The sequence below is a fragment of the Maylandia zebra genome, unplaced genomic scaffold (assembly GCF_041146795.1).
Source record: "Maylandia zebra isolate NMK-2024a unplaced genomic scaffold, Mzebra_GT3a scaffold26, whole genome shotgun sequence".
Taxonomy (NCBI): Eukaryota; Metazoa; Chordata; class Actinopteri; order Cichliformes; family Cichlidae; genus Maylandia; species Maylandia zebra.
The window spans coordinates 41605-60986 of record NW_027490056.1 but is presented as its reverse complement, the minus strand read 5'-3'; the positions used below and the strand labels follow the sequence as shown (position 1 = coordinate 60986).

The following is a 19382-nucleotide window of genomic DNA, read 5'->3' as shown; positions in this document are numbered from 1 at the left end:
GTGAAATTGCACCTCTTTAAAATGCAGCTCAATTAAACCTAGCTCCAAGAATAATTTTCACCGACAGTTCTGAGATAAGCTGCATGTTATTCTTGGATGCGGTTGTAGGACTGGCTTTAAAATCGCTTGACAAAAATATCATACATAAATAAATTATATATTTTTTAAAATATCATTTAAAAAAAAAAAAAAACTGCATCACCAACGTAGCCTGGAAAACATTTGCTAGTTAGATGAAGTCAGCTATCTCATCGTAGCATATGTATATGCATATTTATAATTATACGGTTCTTGGAGTGACCCTCAACCCTCAAGGGTGCTTCGCAACCAGTGGGCCTTAACGCCGTTAAGATGCCGCCTAAGAGGAGCAACGTTAATGAGGAGGAACTGGAGGACATAAAGAAATCCCTAAACTTTATGTCTGAAGAAATAACAACAATTTCAAAACAACAAAAACTGATACTCAATTTAATGGATGATATTAAAGAACTAAGAAGGCAGAGCGAGGAAAAGGACAAGAAGATTGCTATGCTGGAAGGACGGGTGTCAGATCTGGAACAATATTCAAGAGTAAATGATGTGATAGTGACAGGACTGGAAACCAAGCATCAGACATACGCACGGGTAGCAGCATCAGAGAGAGGGGAGCCACCCGAGCAAGAGCTACGCTCTTTGGAAGAGCAGGTAATGGCCTTCTTTAAAAGCAAAGGTATAGAAATGGACAGTAAAAATATTGAGGGATGCCATCCTCTTCCGAGAAAAAATCAAATACCTGCCATTATCATTCGTTTTGTTAATAGAAAACAGAAAAAAGAACTGCTCAAGCAAGGAAGAAAGCTAAAAGGTACAAATGTTTATTTAAATGAACACCTAATCAAGAAAAATGCAGACATTGCAAGACAAGCAAGAATATTAAGAAAACAGAAGAAAATACAGTCAACTTGGATGTCAGACTGTAAAATATTCATTAAGTTAAATGGAACACCAGAGCAGGCTAAGGTTCTAGTCATCAAAGAGATGACTGAACTAGAAAAATATAACTGATAAATGCAAAGCAGTGCTAAATATGATGGGACCGTCCAAGTGCACAACCAACGCAGATGTCTGACAATTTTCAACTAACAACTCATATAGATATTGAAAATAAGACATTGATGTATGACAGCAACATAGATCCTGATTGTAATTTCTTTAACAATAAGACAAATGAATGCAATTATTATACAAATGAGCAACTTAAAAAGGAATTCAAGGTAGAACAGGGTATAACAATGGTTCACTTTAATAGTCGAAGCTTATATGCAAACTTTCAATTCATCAAAGACTACATAACACAGTTTGAACAGCCATTCAATGTGATAGCCATATCGGAGACCTGGATAACTCCTGGAAAAGAAGAAGACTTTAAAATAAATGGATATGAATTCCTAATTGTCAGTTGTATATATAGAACACCAGGATCTAAGATTGAGATATTTAAGGATAATATGGAGGACTTATTTACAAATATAAATCAGAAAATAATGTTTATTTGTGGGGACTTTAATATTGACTTATTGAATCCAAATCATAATAAGAGTACAGAAGAATTTATTGATTCCATGTACAGCATCGGTTTATTTCCACTGATAACAAGACCGACCAGAATAACATCTCATTGTGCAACTCTATTAGATAATATATTTACAAATATAATAGAAGGAAAGATAAAAAGTGGGCTGTTAATCAATGATATAAGTGACCATTTACCAGTCTTTGCATCTTATAATTGCCATTATAAAGTGAATAACGATGGACATAAGATTATTTACAAAAGAATAAGAACAGAGAAGACCTTAAATTGTCTTAGAAATGAACTTTTAAAGCAAGATTGGAATATTGTATATGAACAAACAGAAGTTAATAAAGCTTACGAAGGATTTTTAAGAACATTTAACACATTACTTGATAAAAACTGCCCAGTAATTGAAATCAATAGGAAACACAACTATGCAGGAAGACCATGGATGACAAAAGGACTACAAAATGCCAGCAAAAAAAAGAATACCCTATATCGAGAATTCATAAAAAAGAGAACAATAGAAACTGAAATGAAGTATAAAACTTACAAAAATAAATTAACTAATATAATGAGATCCTGTAAAAGAGAGTATTACATTAAAAGGTTAGAACACAATAAAGATAACACAAGAGATATATGGAATGTATTAAACAGAATAATCAAAAATGAATCAAGGAATAATGATTACCCTGGGTACTTTATAGAAGGGACAAGAAGTATTAATAACATGGAAGAGATAGTAAATGGCTTTAATGAATTCTTCATAAACATAGGGCCAAAACTGGCAGAAGAAATAAAGGTTGATGGAATAGAAAGGGACACTGGTGAAAATATTGAAAGGAATAGTAGCTCAATGTTTTTAAGAGCAGTGGAAGAGAAAGAGATTTATGACATAGTTAGAGGACTTAAGAACAAAACCAGTACAGACTGGAATGATATTGATATGGTAACGCTAAAGACAGTTATTGATGGTATCGTAAAACCATTAAAATATATATTCAACTTGTCGTTTCAAAAAGGAGTTTTTCCACAAAAAATGAAAGTTGCTAAAGTTATTCCCATTTACAAAACCAGTGAAAGACATCATTTTACAAACTATAGACCAGTGTCAATACTCTCCCAGTTCTCTAAGATACTGGAAAAACTCTTCATAAAAAGATTTGAGTTTTGTGGAAAAATATGAATTAATGACAGATAGTCAGTATGGGTTCAGAAGCAACAGATCAACAGCTTTGGCACTGATAGATTTAATGGAAAAGATAACGGAATGTATGGATAGTAAGAGGTATGCGCTCGGAGTTTTCTTAGATCTAAAGAAGGCGTTTGATACTGTTAATCATGAAATTCTATTAAAAAAAACTGGAAAAGTACGGGTTTAGGGGAGTGGTTTTGGAATGGTTAAAAAGCTATGTAGGGAATAGGCAACAATATGTACAAATAAATGAATATAAATCTAATTTGATGGATATAGCTTGTGGAGTACCTCAAGGTTCAGTACTGGGTCCAAAAATGTTTATTATGTACTTAAATGATATCTGCAGAGTATCGGAGATTTTAAAGTTTGTAATATTTGCAGATGACACAAATATACTGTGTGCAGGAGGGGAATTGCCACAGGTTTTGGAAATGATCACACAGGAATTAACAATATTAAAGAAGTGGTTTGATATAAATAAATTATCATTGAATCTAGATAAAACCAAATTTATGTTGTTTGGAAACCAAAAGAAAAACATCGAAGTAGAAATATGTGTTGACAATGTAAAGAGTAAATGAAATAAAATTTCTTGGGGTGATCATTGACCACAAGCTCTGTTGGAAGCCACACATTACTTATGTTCGGGGGAAATTGGCACGGGGCATTGCCGTCCTGGGGAAAGCAAAGCATATGTTGGATCAGAAAGCACTGCACATTTTATACTGTGCTTTACTACTGCCATATATGAGCTACTGTGTAGAGGTCTGGGGAAACACATACAAAAGTAACACACAAACAATAACTATAATACAGAAAAGGGCCATTAGATTAATAAATAATGTAGGGTACAGGGACCATACAAATGCACTCTTTGTCAAAATGCAAGCTATTAAATTCCAAGACTTAGTGAAGCTTAAAACAGCGCAAATAATGTATAAAGTAAGAAATAAATTGCTTCCCAAAGAAATCTGTAAATTGTTCATAGAAAGAGAAGGTGGGTATAACTTAAGAGGGAAATGGAATTTAAAAATACAAAGTGCTAGAACAACTTTAAGAACTATGTCAATCTCAATTGCAGGAGTTAAATTATGGAACAGTCTAACAGAAGAAATAAAAGACAGTCAAAACATAAAACAGTTTAAAGTAAAATATAAAAACCTAATTTTAAATAAGTATAAGAATGAAGAAAACGGGGTTAACCCAGGACGGTAATGTTGCTGGCAATGGTGTTGCGGTTCTTCTTTGGGGTTTTTTTTTTTTTTTTTGGTTTGTTGTTTTTCCATAACTTGTGTATCTGCAAATATACACATTCTGTATTTTTCATATGAAAGAAACTATACTGTGGTGGGGCTTGCTAATTTCTTGTTTTTGATTTATGTATGTTATGTTTTGTTTTACTTCATATGTTTCATATGTTTCATATGTTGTTTGTTTAATTTAAGACAAAAGAAAATTAAATGAAAGAGGTAAAACTTGAGGGGGTAGGGACAAATAAGTAAATACTTCAGCCTACTCCTTTTCAAACAAATAAGGGAATGATATTTTGTAATGATTGTGAAGGCACATGTTTGAAATGTTTGAAATAAAAATGAACTGAACTGAACAATTGCACTTTGTGGTACTAAGGTAGAGAAGTCAGTAAAACCAGGTGTCTATTTCTATAACTGTGAGCAGTTACAGACTCTGCCATGAATCATTTTATTGTGGTAATGCTCAACCACTTGAAAGGCATTCTCTCTTTTGCATCACTGAGCAGATACATGCAAAATTATAATACAATTCTCCTGCTGCACTTTGTGAGTTGGCACCATGTCTGATAATTTAGAACTGAAATGATACAAAACAAATGCTCTAAGGTCTTCTGGGGGATTGGGAACAGAGAACGGAAAGTACACAATGAGATTTCAAACCATTTCAGCTTTTTAGTGTCATTATCCCAAAGAAAGAAAGAAACAAAACCCTGAACCATGCCACTCAGTTTGAATTCTTCAGTTAGGCTGCAGGACTGTAACAGCGTTATTGGGAGTGCCTCTTTGTTTTGATGAAGTGAAATTAAAACGTGCTCTTCTGTTCCCATTGTTGTCATTGATTGGAGTCATTTCACATTCACTGCGGAGCGTCCAAGGTCACTGCTGGTTTCGACGAGGGGCCGGGCGCCTGTTCAGGAACAACTGACATTAATCTCTTGGTGACACGCAGTAAAGAATTGCCGTTGACATGTTAACCCTTCAGGATCCAGTTATCAAAACAGCAAGGACACTTGTACTGTGGCGGGTGCCGGCTGAGGGATAGATGGACCTTTTGTTTAAGCAAAGGGAAATACTAGGGATGTGCATTTCACATTTGAATTTTAAATACTGCCTGGAAAAATCTAAATACTAAAAGCAACCTTTTATCTTTCATCAGTGTGAAAAATTTATGATTATATCTCAATTTAGACCTTCCAGATCCCTCAGGTCATCTGGATCCAGTCTTTTATCAGTTCCTAGAGTCAGAACCAGACACGGAGAAGCTGCATTCAGCTTTTATGCTCCTTATATCTGGAACAAACTCCCAGAAAGCCTCAGATCAGCTGAAACACTCAGTTTATTTAAATCCAGGTTGAAGACTCACCTGTTCTCAGCTGCTTTTGAATAAAGCACCAAATCCACACTTTTAAGCTTAAATTTCAAAACTTACATTTTAACTACTGATTTTATCTACTGTTTTTTGTTTTGTTTTTTTTAATCGATTTTAAATCATGCTCTTTTTATTGTTTTTGTTTTTTAATGTCTCTGTAAAGCACTTTGAATCACCTTGTTGTTGAATTGTGCTATATAAATAAACTTGCCTTGTCTTGCCACTGAAGGAACAATAGGCTGGAAGGTCAGTTCATTGATCAATAATATACAAATTGTCATGGGCCCTGATCAAAGACCTCAGAAACCTGCAGTCCGCTGAGACTGAAGAAGTCACGTGGATGAGTGACGAAACGTTTCTCCCACCTGAAAACGCTACGTCCAGATGAACAGAGTCAATCTTTTGGACCACCTATAATTCTAAACATTTTGGTAAATGACATTGCTATTACATGTTGGTACAAACATATGGATTCTTCATACCTCAATCTTAGTATAGGAGGTCGTCTGGAGCTGTACACCATAGGCAGAGTGGTTTACTTTGACATGGGAGACCTTTATCTGATCTCCCACATGAACATTGTAAATTGATGCCTCCCTCCACAAGGAGACAGTCATGGTATGCCCATCCTGAAATCACAAACATGACAGAATGAAAGATTTATTCATTAACTAATACAAATCTCAAATATGCCTATTTTCACCATTTTCAATACTACACTTTAGTTGCACCATTACCTGCTTTAGCTGGAGCGTTCGTATAGGCACCTGTTGTTTGCCTGCGAAAACCTTCCTCACTGCAGAACACTGAAAATTCAATTAAAATATAATGTCAGTTATTGTGATTGCATAAATCTGTGTGTGTACATCTAGGTGCTTCTTTCTTGACTTACTACATCTATTATTTTATTATTGTTGTTAATGATAAATCTACAACCATTTACAAAATAATAGCGGTTGATCTTGTTCTCACAATTTTGTGTTTGTTTGACGACAACAACAACAAAAATTATTATTTTTACTTTTAAAGACAAAAAAGTAATGGTTTCTTTGAAAACCTAAAGCAATATCAGTTCTGATGGAACCACAAATATTTACCTCCAGAACCTCCCCTTCCACTATAATAAGCCCTCCAAACGTTGGGCTCATCTTCAGTGGTGTTGGCTGGGGAAGGTGGATTAAGAAGCTCCTCTGCCTTTGTGATGAGGGCCTCTGTGACTGCAAGGGCAGGAGCTTTAAAAAACTGTGTCCTCGCCGTAATGTTGATTAGATAAGGGGAGCTTGGCCCCTCAGCTCATGTCCCCTCATCATATAAGACATGCCCTCTTTGACTTTGGATGAGAATTCTTCAAACAAAGTAATTTTTGCCACTGTCTCTCCGTCAGTGATTGTTGCCACCGTATTTTTTTTGGTTAACAGTGGTTTGACCCCTCCATCTTGGATATCCCAGCTGATCCTCCTGTGTGTCTGTGATTTGATGCTATATAAATAAAATTGAATTGAATCACCTTTAGCTGGTTGCAAGATTTTAACACCCGGATGTGAATGGGTGGGGGCCTGAAGTACGGCGTCTCAGGCCGGTTATTGTTCAATTTCATTAAGGCCATTCTGAAAAAAAAAAAAAAAAAAAAAGCAAAAGAAACACATTAACAGGTTCATACATTTCTGCTGGATCCAGTTCTGATAGAATACAGTAACACCTGTTGCTTTTATGTTGTCTCTTCACATTTTGATATGAAACAAACATGTGTCGCGACCGACACATCTGTCTTCTTCTTGATATCAAATATATCCATAATAGGCATTTCAGTATTTTATACTTTTTATTATGGTTTCCTGAAACACTTCTTTTTTTTTTTCTCCCATGAAAGTTTATTGAATTACAAACACTACATTTGGCACATTTAGAAACTAAGATTATCAGAACACCAAAAAACTCATTATCAGATACGTCACCTCATGAAAGCGCATGATGAAGCTTTGTAAAAGCTTTAAAAACAAAAAAAAAACAAAACAAAATGATGCAAAATAGTAACTGTAATAAAATAAATACTTACAATCATAAAAAGAAAAGTCCCTGATTAGATTTACTATATGACAGCTAAATATTACACAAAACAATAACAGTCAGATGGCTGGGGAAAAAGGCATCAGACTCACTTGTTTCATGCAAGGATAGTCCATTTCACCTGCCCTGCGAGCGGTTAGCGGTTTCTGCCAGCTGATAGTTGCGCCACCAGGCCCAGTGTGCTGCCACTGCTGGGTGCAGTAGCTCCACCACCCCACTAGGGGGAGGAAGCGGGTTTGTGTACTCAAGTTTCTCTAGTAAATATAGGAAAAGTTCATGGAGTCTGGCCAAGTTGATACCAGCACACAAAATATTAGCTCTGAAGTTGGCTGTACTGGAGCATGAGAAATATATGCTTGTAAGTACGATTATATTCTGTGTTCATGTTAAGCATGTGATGTAAAATGGGTTGTTGACTCTCATATTTGAAGCCGGCATGTTAGCTGCATTAAAATGAACATGTTTGTCTCAAAGTAACCAGTGTTTAATTAATCAGTTGTAATAGATAAGACAAGTGTCTATTTTAGTATCTGTATCAGAAGTAAAGGAGAAACGCTGATATTCCATCAGTGATTTTCTTAGGACATAAGTATGAATTCACAAGCATCTCAGTATGTTCGCTGAATCTATCAGCAGCTGATATACAGTGCCAGTCAGAGGGGATCGGTGTGGAGGCGTTCGGCAACGTTCACGGCAGCAGAGCTTTGGATCTTTCTAACAGGAAACGAGGATAAATTAAGAGACATCGAAGAAATGCAGAGTGCAAATTCAGAACGTCCTGGATCGGGCTCTGATGGTTCTTTTCTCGGGTCTCTGATTGGCTACAGGTACATGCCATTAATGAGGTAATCTGACTCCTCTGTAGTGAGGGGACGCGCTTTATTCAGTTTGTGGCGGACGAGCCTGAGACGACAGCTCACAGATCAGACGACAGATCATGAGCAGCAGCACGGCAGTGATGATTAGGCCAAGTGTCAGAGGAACTGGAAATGGTTTGGAGATGGGGGCGTCACTCACTGCTTGGCTCTGGTTGGCTTTAGGGGAAGCTATCTCAGTCTGCTTGGTGACTGGAGGAGCCACACTGGCAGGTCTGAAAGCTGGACTTTTTTGTATGCATTCACTGACACAGTCCAACTCCTGGAGGAAGTTGTTGTGGTTTCCCTGGCAGCCTCCATACAGGAAGTGTTTGCACTCTCCCACATTTTGGTCATAGTACCACCGTGGGAAGGTGCCTTTACAGGGTCCCACAACTGGAGCAGCAGCACATGGGTCTTGACTGACTGAAGCTTCCTGCTCACTGGCACTTTGAGAAGGAGCCGCCTTGCTTGTGTCTTGCGGTGTGATGGTCTTTCTGGCTCCAGTCGGGAGCATGGAGTCGTCTTCAGCTTTCTTTGTCTGAGCGACAGGCCGCTGAGGGCTGGGCAGGTCCACAGCGTGGGTCACTGACTTTCGGCTGCCATCGAAGTTTGGGCAGAAGTCTTCGTCTGAGCGGTCTGGACAGTGCTGCTTCCCATCGCAGGCATAGGTGATGTCAATACAGCAACCGTCATCACACTTAAATTGGTAGTTTGAGCAGTGACCGGTACATACTTCTGCTTGGTGTTTTGGAGCCAGTACGGTGACAGAGATGTTATCGGAGCTCTTCTGTCCCGCCGTGTCAGTGACTGTCATCTGAAACGTGTAGACTCCTTCCTGGAGGCCACTGATCTTCAGCAAACCTGGATGTGTTGACTTCATATTGATGGCTGTGTCTCCTTTAATCAGACTCCACTCATAGCGGCGGATCCCGTGGTCGTCCACGCTGTCACGGCCATCCAGCACAGCCCAATCTGTGGGCAGCTGGATAACCACATCCTGTCCAGCGTCACTGCGAGGAGGCTCATCCACGTCTGCATCATCCTCATCAGGAGCTTCTTCTCCGGGCTGAGTCGCTAGATGAAACAGGGAGGTGTCCCTGCGTTGTGTTGGGAGTCCGGCTGTATGTCGTGAAGCCTTTCTGAGCCGAGAAGGCGCACACATTCTTACTCCTGTAGGTGCAGTTAAACAGGTAGCAGCGGAGACTGTCCCCGGGCTGCCTTTGGTCCTCATGAAGCACCGCAACTATGCAGTGAGGCTGGGAGCAGCAGGCGTGCACACAGTCCTTCCTGGTGTACACCCTGTCCGGGGCCAGCAGGAAGGTGGCTCCTTGCTCGATGGAGTCCTTGGCCCGGATGATGCGATCCCCCGCGGCACTGAAGTCGCCCACGCAGGAGTCCATCACTTCACCTGTCCTGTAGGTCTGGTCCTGCTGCAGCTGTTTGCGGAATTCCTCCAAGAGCTCCTCCACCCCGGATATTTTGGATTTCAAGTCCGATATAGGCGAAGATCGAGCGTCGATGCTGCCAAAGGTGAGCAGCAGCAGCCCTACACAGGCGAGCAGCAGCCGGGGATGCTGAAGCAGAGCCATGTTGTTGATCACACAGTCAGACGGCGTCTCCCTCTGCCTCCGGCTGGCCTCCCGCTCATGAAACTCCTTCCCGGCACAGACGGCCTTCCTACATTAAATATATCCCTGTTAATATCGTTTAACGCCACTGCTAGGCTGAACAACCAGCTGTAACCGTAGAGCCGCGGAGCTTACAGTTCGTCCTTCGACTGTGCTGGAAATCTGCTGTTGTCATGGTGAGGGGGAGTTTGTTAATTGGGTTTTTTCCGGCCAGTACAGAGGCACTTAAGGCACCAGAACCAGTCACTTCTAGAGTGAATCACCACTGGACTCCATCTTTCACAGACTGTTACCTGAACAGAGGCTTTGTGTTGTGTACGATGCCCTCGTTGGTGTGGTCGTTAGCATTTGTGAAGAGCACGTCCCAGTCTTTGGGCAAAGTGTCAGGGTCGACAGCGAAGCCGTGATTCTGACTGGTGATGAAGCAGCGCTCTGTCCCATTATGGATGCACGGTTGGTTGTGTCCACGGTTACCGTACCTGAGAAACAAGAGGAAATAACACACTAATTAAAAGATGGATAAAAGACATTTCCCACGGTTAACAAAATCTATAATTATACATTTAGCTTAACCAAGGTGCCCTCTAATGAGGCATTATTATAGCAGAAGCTTTAATTGTCACGGCTGCCGAGGCGAGCCGCGTGGAGTTGGAAGAAGGACCCAAGATGCAGGCAGTGGATGAGATACCGGTGGTTTTATTTACAGAGGTGTAGTGGCAAACAAACAGTGGGGCATAACAAATAACTAAATAAACAAGTTAAATCTCCTTGATTACTGACGAGAGTCAGCTGCACAAAAGGGAAAGGTGGCACCTCAGGCAGAAGAGGTAGTGTGACACGCCCACACAGGCACCTTCAGGAGGAGGCCCTGCTAGGGCCGTAACACCCACCAAAGAACACAGAGCAGTTCTGTACAGGTGTGTTTGTAGCTTTGGTGACTGTTGAAGGTAGTTCAGTCTTCTTTTGTGTCTGTATTGTAGGAATTGGGACAGTGGGTTCTAGGACAACCTTTATTTTTATTTCTTTACTGTGGATAAGATACTTTTACGTGGTCCATCACTTTGTTTGGTTGAACACTTGAATGCAGCACAAGTGTTTAAAAGCAAAGGCAAAACATGAGCTTTGTGTTGCAGCCCTTAAATCCGCGGCTCCATGGAAGTCATCATGTAAGATAAAGGGTGGTGCTGGTGGACTAAAGAGAGCTCGTTGCTCCACTCTGGTTTTTATATAGATGCAATATAGAGACAACAGCCAGTAATTAGTAAGAGAGGAAAAATAAGAGTGCGGATTAATAATGATAATGAAAAGAAACAAGTTTGAGGACAAATATTCCCTCAGATTTTTACCTTCTTTGCCCAGGTTTATTTAATGTAGTTTATGTTATTATTTTTATTTTTAAATTTCAGTGTTCATAATACGTTTCTGTAAAAATGTGCTGGCTCAAAGATATAAAAATCCCTGCTCAGCTTTCTACCTGCATCCATCATATGGCAGTATAGAGTGGAAACGAAGAGGCTAAAAGGCTTTTACAGTAAAAAATCAAAGATCACTTAAGCTGCTTTTAGTTCAGTTGCAGACTTCCAAATGTCTTGGACGGGATGAAATTCCCAGTGTGAAATCCACAGAGCTGTTTGTCTCATTTTCATGTGTTGTGAGTGCTTCGTGTCATTACATCTTGTTGTTACAGGTGATAAAAAATGAGCGCCCGGACGGCGTCCTGCTGACTTTTGGAGGTCAGACTGCTCTGAACTGCGGTGTAGAGCTGACCAAGCTGGGCGTTCTGGAGAAATATAAAGTGCAGGTTCTGGGAACTCCTGTTTCCTCCATTGAGATGACCGAAGACAGAAAAATCTTTGTGGAGAAAATGGAAGAGATCAATGAGCATGTAGCTCCCAGTGAAGCAGCTCTGTCGGTGGAACAGGTGAGGAGACGTGTTCGCTTATAAATTAATAGCTTCTGGATTGTTTTTTGCCCCAGTGAAGTCTAAATTTATCTGATTAACTCTGCTGTAGGCGGTGGCAGCTGCTGAGCGTCTTGGCTACCCCGTCTTGGTTCGTTCAGCGTTCGCTCTCGGAGGCCTCGGCTCCGGTTTTGCCAACAACAGAGAGGAGCTGACCTCTCTGGTAACGGCAGCATTCGCTCACACCTCTCAGGTGCTGGTGGATAAATCCCTGAAAGGCTGGAAGGAGATCGAGTACGAGGTGGTCCGGGACGCCTATGACAACTGTGTGACTGTGAGTAAAAGGAGACCAGAGAACAAACGGTTTATACTCACTAAAAAAAAACTGAGGGTGATTTATATGGAACGCCAGGACTGCCATAATGAATTAATTAAATACACCATTAAATAATTAATTAAATGTGTCAATAATTAATTAAAATTGGAATTAATTAATTAAATAAATAGTTATGACACATGTAATTAATTAATTATTGACACATTTAATTAATTATTTATGTATTTCACATTTTAATTAATTATTGACACATTTAATTAATTAATTATTGACACATTTAATTAATTATTTATGTATTTCACATTTTAATTAATTATTGACACATTTAATTAATTATTGACACATTTAATTAATTATTTAATGATATATTTATTTATTTCATTTTGGCAGTCCTGACGCCTGGCTCTCGTCATGAAATAATTTTATCTGTCAGCCTCACCCATCAAACTCAGGGGGCGGGGTTAACGCTGCCCATGCAGCTTCTCTAACATTTTATTGGTTGCCGTGCAAAGTAAGTCAAAACAGGTCGATCCTAGATAATCGATTGCTTGTGTAGACTTGGGGCAGCCAGTTATCCCAGAATGCAGATCAAATCACAGGCAGCAATGGTGGTGGTGTAGTTTTAAAATACCCCGTTTTTCTGTCACCAGCTACACTTTTAACAGTGTTTTAGCCGCGAATGTCGCGCCGTATGTCTGGTCAGGTTGTCAACATAGAACATGCTTGCAAAAGTGCTCAGATGTTTTCAGAGATTTCACTAGCTCTGCTAACAGTTAGCATGCAGAGTGCACCGAGGGGGTTACGTTAACCGGTTTGTTTACATATTCCACTCTCCGTGTTCCACATGTTGCATTCGCAGATTCTCATTTTCACCGAACGATCGTCTCTTTCCGCCTGGTCTTGTGTCTCTGTGCTTCTGTAACATAAAGAACGAGCTGACATTTTTCTCACGAAACCAGCGATCAGCTCAGCAGACCCTCAGTTTACCTGCATGCATCCTCCTCCTCATCTGTCAGCTGTTTAACACCTGCTGCTAATTCAAGAAACACGCCTAGTTACCTGGTGATAGTCACAGTTTAACTGGGCAGCCGGTGCTCGATATAACGCAATGTCAGCGCATTTTTCTGCACAAGATAAGTAAATATAGTATTTTCCCCGAGCGCAGAGCTGCTGGAGCTTGTTTCCTTACAGAGCACTTTATAGGCGAGCCAGCTTTATCAGCGGCTGATGTCCAATCACCAGCACACAGCTTTGAAACCTCAGCTGAGTTTTAGCTCTCAGTGGTTAAACGCTGGACTTCATTCACTCAGGTTCTGTCTGTCGGGTCACGTTTACTTCGCTGTTTTATTTACAACTGAGCAAATCGGTTTGGCTGAGGTTAAAGTTACGTTTCATAACTGCATAGTTTCACAGACGTTTAATGGTTCACTGGCACATGTGTTAGACTGAACTATCATCTAAATATCATCTGTTTTTTAATAGTTATTCAACTGTATTCTAAGCACCAGCTGTCTGTTAGAATGTGATTTTTTCTCTCTCTCTGTTGGCAGAGGTATAAAAATGCGCAGGAAAATCTGACGTGCATGGCGAACTTCACCGACGATATTTAGGGAGGAATAAACACACATCAAACATAAATGAACCATTTGCCTGTCTCCATAATTGAGAGCATTTTCTCTTCTTATGTCAACACTCTCTCTTCTTATGTCAACACTCTCTCTCTCTCTCTCTTTTTTTTTTTTTTTTTTTTTTTGCTTTTTCGGTCATGTTATGTTTACCTGTCAAAGGCTTGTTACAAACTATGAAACACATTGTGCAGACTTCTGGATGTTAGAAGAAAACGAATACTGCTCATGAATGAGACTAAAGGCAGGAAGGTGTCCTTTAAAACTAAACATGTTAATAGGACCTCCCTGTTTATATCATAGTTTATGATATAGCACGTGTATTTCAGTAATAGCCTGCTGAGGCCACTATACGTGCTGGCCTCATATCAAATGTGAAGGCAGACTGAGTCTATGTTTGACGTTTTTTATATCTAATCTTCCTTTTCAAACATTTAAACAGCAGCGAGTCTGCAGCTGAGGGAATACAAATTCAAATTGTCGGAACAGGTTTGCTCGTTTCTTGGATTCATTTGGTGATTTATTAAATGTATAACTGTTATTCTAATCTGCTGCTGAGTCTCTTACACTTTTCTTTATGCTGTATATTTTCACGTCTCTGGAATAGTTGGCAGTTAGATAGTCAGCTGGGAAACTTTGTGTTAACTCATGGAGCTGAGGATATCGTGGATATGCTGACCTCGCTGCGTGGTGTACAGAGCGAGGTCAGCATGATTAATATTCACAATAAAAATATTAGCCGAACATCATGAAGTCTGTATGTGTTTCATAGTGTCGAACAACCTTTGTACAGTTAAAGCCAGCAGTTACTACATGACGGAAACACCAACGTTATCTCTTTTATGTGTTTATACACAGGTCACGCTGATTACTGAACAAAAACCCAAAGATCAGATGTTAAACAGATTTATTTGCTCTCTCTCCTCCTTAAACATGTTTTTAATGTTAGTTATAATTCAGAATTGGCGACTGAAACACGTAGGACACATAAGAACATCAGGAAATAAAACATCGATAAATATAACCTCAGTAAAAGAAGTCAGCGGGGGTTACTACAGCTGTGTACCGGGGCCTGCGCTTTGTCGGTGGGATTGCTTGCGAGGCGAGCGGGTCTATCCCACGCTTTGCCGTGAGACTGGGACGACATCTCCGAAATCATCGAAACACTTTTGCAAAGAGGCTGTATCTTGACAAACCGACCAGACACATGAAGATTAAACCACTACATTCTCGGCTAAAAAAATATTAAAACGGTATTTGGTAACACACAAACAGGGTTTTTCAAAGCTCAGTTCTGTTAGCTTTCTGTTGTGTGCTAGAAACAATGGCCACCAGGCCAAAGCAATGGTTTTGACTCGATCAGCGTTAACCCCGCCCCCTGAGTTTGATGGGTGAGGCTGACAGATAAAATTATTTCATGATGAGAGCCAGGCGCCAAGACTGCCAAAATGAAATAAATAAATATATCATTAAATAATTAATTAAATGTGTCAATAATTAATTAAATGTGTCAATAATTAATTAAAATGTGAAATACATAAATAATTAATTAAATATGTCAATAATTAATTAATTAAATGTGTCAATAATTAATTAAAACGTGAAATACATAAATAATTAATTAAATGTGTCAATAATTAATTAATTACATATATCATAACTATTTATTTAATTAATTAATTCCAATTTTAATTAATTATTGCCACATTTAATTAATTATTTAATGGTGTATTTAATTAATTCATTATGGCAGTCCTGGCGTTCCATAGATTTTAAGTGGCTGTTGTTTCCTCTTGTTTAGGTGTGTAATATGGAGAACATCGACCCACTGGGTATCCACACTGGGGAATCCATTGTAGTGGCTCCCAGTCAGACGCTTAATGACCGCGAGTACAACATGCTGAGAAACACGGCCATTAAAGTCATCAGACATCTCGGCATCGTGGGAGAGTGTAACATCCAGTACGCTCTTAACCCCGAATCTGAACAGGTAAGCATATATGTGAAGACCTGGGTGATGAAAAGCACAAATAGGACTGTGTTCACCTATAAAGTGGATCTGTTTTGCATTTCCTTATTTTAAAGCCAGTGACATGCTGTAATGAATAGTACAGAAAGTGTAGGTATATTGAAATAAGCATGGGTGGTAACATGACTTGAAGTATATACAGTTTATATGGCTATAGGATGTACAGAGTGTGCGGCTGGATCTGCAGATAATGTAACAGCCAGGTATGTCAACGGCTTACATTTACTGTTTTGGCTCCAAAACAAGGTTGTAAAAAGTCTTTGCTATGTAAATCCTAGTTCAATAAGTTTTAAAAGAAAATTGTTTTAGGTATCAATGTGACCAAGTTCATTTCATACAAACCAGGAATAGATTTGTATGAATAGGCTTTATGTATCAGAACAGGCCTTTAAACAGGTCTTGTGTGCATGGGGAGCTGGTATTCCTGCTCCTGGTCTAATTCCCGTAATGTCTGTGATTGAATTGTATCTTCTATGTATAATGTGTTGCAGTACTACATCATTGAGGTGAATGCCCGCCTGTCAGGGAGCTCTGCTCTGGCCAGTAAAGCGACTGGTTATCCTTTGGCCTACGTAGCAGCTAAACTTGGTCTGGGGATCCCGCTGCCACAGCTCAAGTACGTCTCTCAGCTTAAGAACGGCGGATAATGATCTAGCTAGCCGGCTAGCGCCGCTTCACTCAAAAGCACCCAGGCTTGGCTTTCAGTGAGGCGTCTCTAACTCCTTTCACCCCCGATCGCTCCGCAAACAGTCTTTGTATTAGCTGGACTTATTTTTCGTTTATATGGGCCGATGATGCTGGTCGATGTGGAAAAAATAACTGAGTTGTTCATATACCGGTGGCTAGCTAGCTCTGCGTTAGCCACCGGTGTATGTCTCTTCCCCTCGTATGCGGGGAAAGAAACATGCGAGGCGGCCACCGATCGACCGGTGGTGGCTAACGCGGAGCTCAATCGTGGATAAGGGAAACCCAATGCAGGAGAAGCAGGCGGCTGGTGAACTGAATTTCAGGTAAGACGTTATTAACTGCACTCTATTTGGGTCAGATATAAACCGAGTTTAGGTGTAGTTTATTTTCGTTGTGCTGACAGTTACAATAACTGTACTGCGTGCTAGCTAGCACGACGGAGTTTCCATACAGCTGTGCGCGCTAAGTTACTGATGTTGAACTTTATGACAGCCTCCCCTATTTTCAGGCGAGAATGTAGGGGTGTAAACTTCAAATATCTGCTCGTTTTATCAAGAAGTCCCATATTTTATCAAGAAGTCCCATATCTCTCACGATGTTACTGCTAGCGCCGCATGGCAGCTAGCTGGCTAGGGCGGCTTGGCTGACACCCAGGCCCGCTCACGCTCTCGTGTCACCCCTAGTCTTTCGTGATGACTCTTGGTGGGCTGCTGGACTTATTTTTCATTTATATGGGCTGGTGATTCGGTATGAGTGTCCGGTGAACTGAATGTCAGGTAAGACGTTATGTATATTTAAGGTAGTGACTGGAATAAGTCACAAGGTGTCGCTGTTGAGCTGCATATATGTTGTAAATTTTAGCAATTTTGACCATTTGTCCTCTGCAGGACACCGTAGTTCAGATTTCTCGTTCGCGTGGGCGCCATCTTGGTTCAGTGTTTACTGTGATGTGCAAAGGTAAGCACTGTCAGTGGCGAACTGCATTGGTTTTGTTTAAAAATAAGTGTTCCACTGTGTAAAATAGCGGTTTGTCATTTAAGCCGAGCATATATTTTGTTTATTGAGAGGTTCATGTATTGTCTGATGAGAGTATGAGACAAAGATATACTTTTCTTTCTTACTCTCATATAAAATATTTAGCTTTTATTAAATAGTTATCTGAATCTTACAACCAAAGTTTGTATAATAATACACAAGATTGGCTGTAGACCATTGTTAATCATTCAGAACACTGTGTAAAAATAACAAAAAAAACCTAAGTGAATGAAAAGTGCATAAATATTTATTTTACGTGTTTGATGTGTGTGGCAGGGCGTGGTCTGCAGTGCCGCTGCAGGGGAGGTGGACCCACCTCAGCGGCATCTGCAATCACGCCTCTCAGGTGTGAAGTCTGTGCTCTCTCTGCTTTTTTTTTTTTTTTTTTTTTTGTATGTGTCGGGCTGTGAGATGAAAAGCTACAGCCGGCTGTGTGGGTACAGCAACTATGTGTGAAAAGTGGTCCATAACGTAATGCTTCAAAGTGTGTTCATGCAAACATTGTCGGGTCTGCTTATGAACCTCTGCGCACAGTGTCTACAAATTGGGGCTGTACGAAGTCACCTCATCTTTACACAAAACTGTAAGCTGTCATCTGTGAGGCGCGAGCGGTGTTTGGTTTTACCATAGTTCATGGTGGAGAATGGCTGCTCCACTGAGTTTTGCTCTCTGTAGCCGTTTGAATGGCAACCTATACTGATTAGCGGCGGCTTTCTAGTTAATTTTATGACTTTAGACTTGACTTGAAAAAAATGTTCTAAGACTTGTGACTTGAGGATAAAGACTTGAGACTTGCAAAACAATGACTTGGTCCCACCTCTGTTTACTTGTTGGTGCCTTGCTAGAGGAGCCTGGGCCCGGTGGCGCGGCGGCTGCAGGAAGAGCCTGGGCCCGGTGGCGCGGCGGCTGCAGGAAGAGCCTGGGCCCGGTGGCGCGGCGGCTGCAGGAAGAGCCTGGGCCCGGTGGCGCGGCGGCTATCAGCTGGCAGAAACTGTTAACCGCTCGCAGGGCAGGTGAAATGGACTATCCTTGCATGAAACAAGTGAGTCTGATGCCTTTTTCCCCAGCCATCTGACTGTTATTGTTTTGTGTAATATTTAGCTGTCATAGTAAATCTAATCAGGGACTTTTCTTTTAATGATTGTAAGTATTTATTTTATTACAGATTGAGGTATGAAGAATCCATATGTTTGTACCAACATGTAATAGCAATGTCATTTACCAAAATGTTTAGAATTATAGGTGGTCCAAAAGATTGACTCTGTTCATCTGGATTTAACATGCATATTATATAGAGATTGAAAATGTGACGTCATTCACGGGTAGAACCGCAAAGGATTCTGGGAACTCGTGGCAAGCGGTACTAGCGCACGCAGGCTTTCAATTAAAATCAGTTATACAGCAATAAAAAGAAACACAAAAATGTCAAGAAGCTGTTGTATTATTAACTGCAATAGCCGGTCGCATGACAGCCACGGGAAGCCGACGGGTAAAGAGATCGGTTGTTATTGGATTACGTCGTTGAAGAGAAATTAACTAGCATCTAACTAGCAAATGTTGTCCAGGCTACATTGGTGATACAGTTGTTTTTTTTTTTAATGTGTATGATATTTTTGTCATGCGATTTTAAAGCTGGTCCTACAACCGCATCCAAGAATAACATGCAGCTTATCTCAGAACTGTCGGTGAAAATAATTCTTGGAGCTAGGTTTAATTGAGCTGCATTTTAAAGAGGTGCAATTTCACAATTTGTGTATATTTTCAGGATCAATGCACGTAAAGCTCCGGGTCCTGACAACATTCCTGGTCGTGCACTGAGAGACTGTGCAGTGGAACTCA

At 40.2% G+C, this 19382-nt stretch overlaps 2 protein-coding genes and 1 pseudogene across 2 annotated transcripts; 1 reads left to right on the top strand and 2 right to left on the bottom strand.

Moving 5' to 3' along the window:
- Positions 1–4380: 4380 nt before the first annotated feature.
- On the bottom strand, positions 4381–6958 carry LOC143416172 (uncharacterized). Its single transcript, XM_076881600.1, has 4 exons — positions 6476–6958; positions 6116–6184; positions 5861–6007; positions 4381–4916 (listed from the first exon to the last, which is right to left on the bottom strand). The coding sequence occupies exons 1-4, from the start codon at positions 6524–6526 to the stop codon at positions 4866–4868; spliced, it is 318 nt and encodes a 105-aa protein (XP_076737715.1). The 5' UTR covers positions 6527–6958; the 3' UTR covers positions 4381–4865.
- Positions 6959–7907: 949 nt separating this feature from the next.
- LOC112436035 (low-density lipoprotein receptor-related protein 11 pseudogene) lies at positions 7908–10216 on the bottom strand (annotated as a pseudogene).
- Positions 10217–10826: 610 nt separating this feature from the next.
- LOC112432280 (multifunctional protein CAD-like) lies at positions 10827–17911 on the top strand. The gene is made up of 5 exons (XM_076881599.1): positions 10827–10847; positions 11618–11851; positions 11943–12164; positions 15594–15782; positions 16313–17911. Exons 2-5 carry the CDS (start codon positions 11762–11764, stop codon positions 16466–16468), a joined length of 657 nt encoding a protein of 218 aa, XP_076737714.1. The 5' UTR covers positions 10827–10847; positions 11618–11761; the 3' UTR covers positions 16469–17911.
- The last annotated feature ends 1471 nt before the right edge of the window (positions 17912–19382 follow it).

Bases quoted from the DNA above. Each gene is read 5' to 3' on its own strand.
- LOC143416172 (XM_076881600.1), bottom strand. From the start codon at position 6,526: ATGAGCCCAACGTTTGGAGGGCTTATTATAGTGGAAGGGGAGGTTCTG. The intron at 6,008-6,115 runs GTAATGGTGCAA...TTGTGATTTCAG, and splicing joins GAACGCTCCAGCTAAAGCAG to GATGGGCATACCATGACTGT. The intron at 4,917-5,860 runs GTATGAAGAATC...GTTCCTGAACAG, and splicing joins CCTCCTATACTAAGATTGAG to GCGCCCGGCCCCTCGTCGAA.
- LOC112432280 (XM_076881599.1), top strand. From the start codon at position 11,762: ATGACCGAAGACAGAAAAATCTTTGTGGAGAAAATGGAAGAGATCAAT. The intron at 11,852-11,942 runs GTGAGGAGACGT...ACTCTGCTGTAG, and splicing joins CAGCTCTGTCGGTGGAACAG to GCGGTGGCAGCTGCTGAGCG. The intron at 12,165-15,593 runs GTGAGTAAAAGG...CCTCTTGTTTAG, and splicing joins CCTATGACAACTGTGTGACT to GTGTGTAATATGGAGAACAT.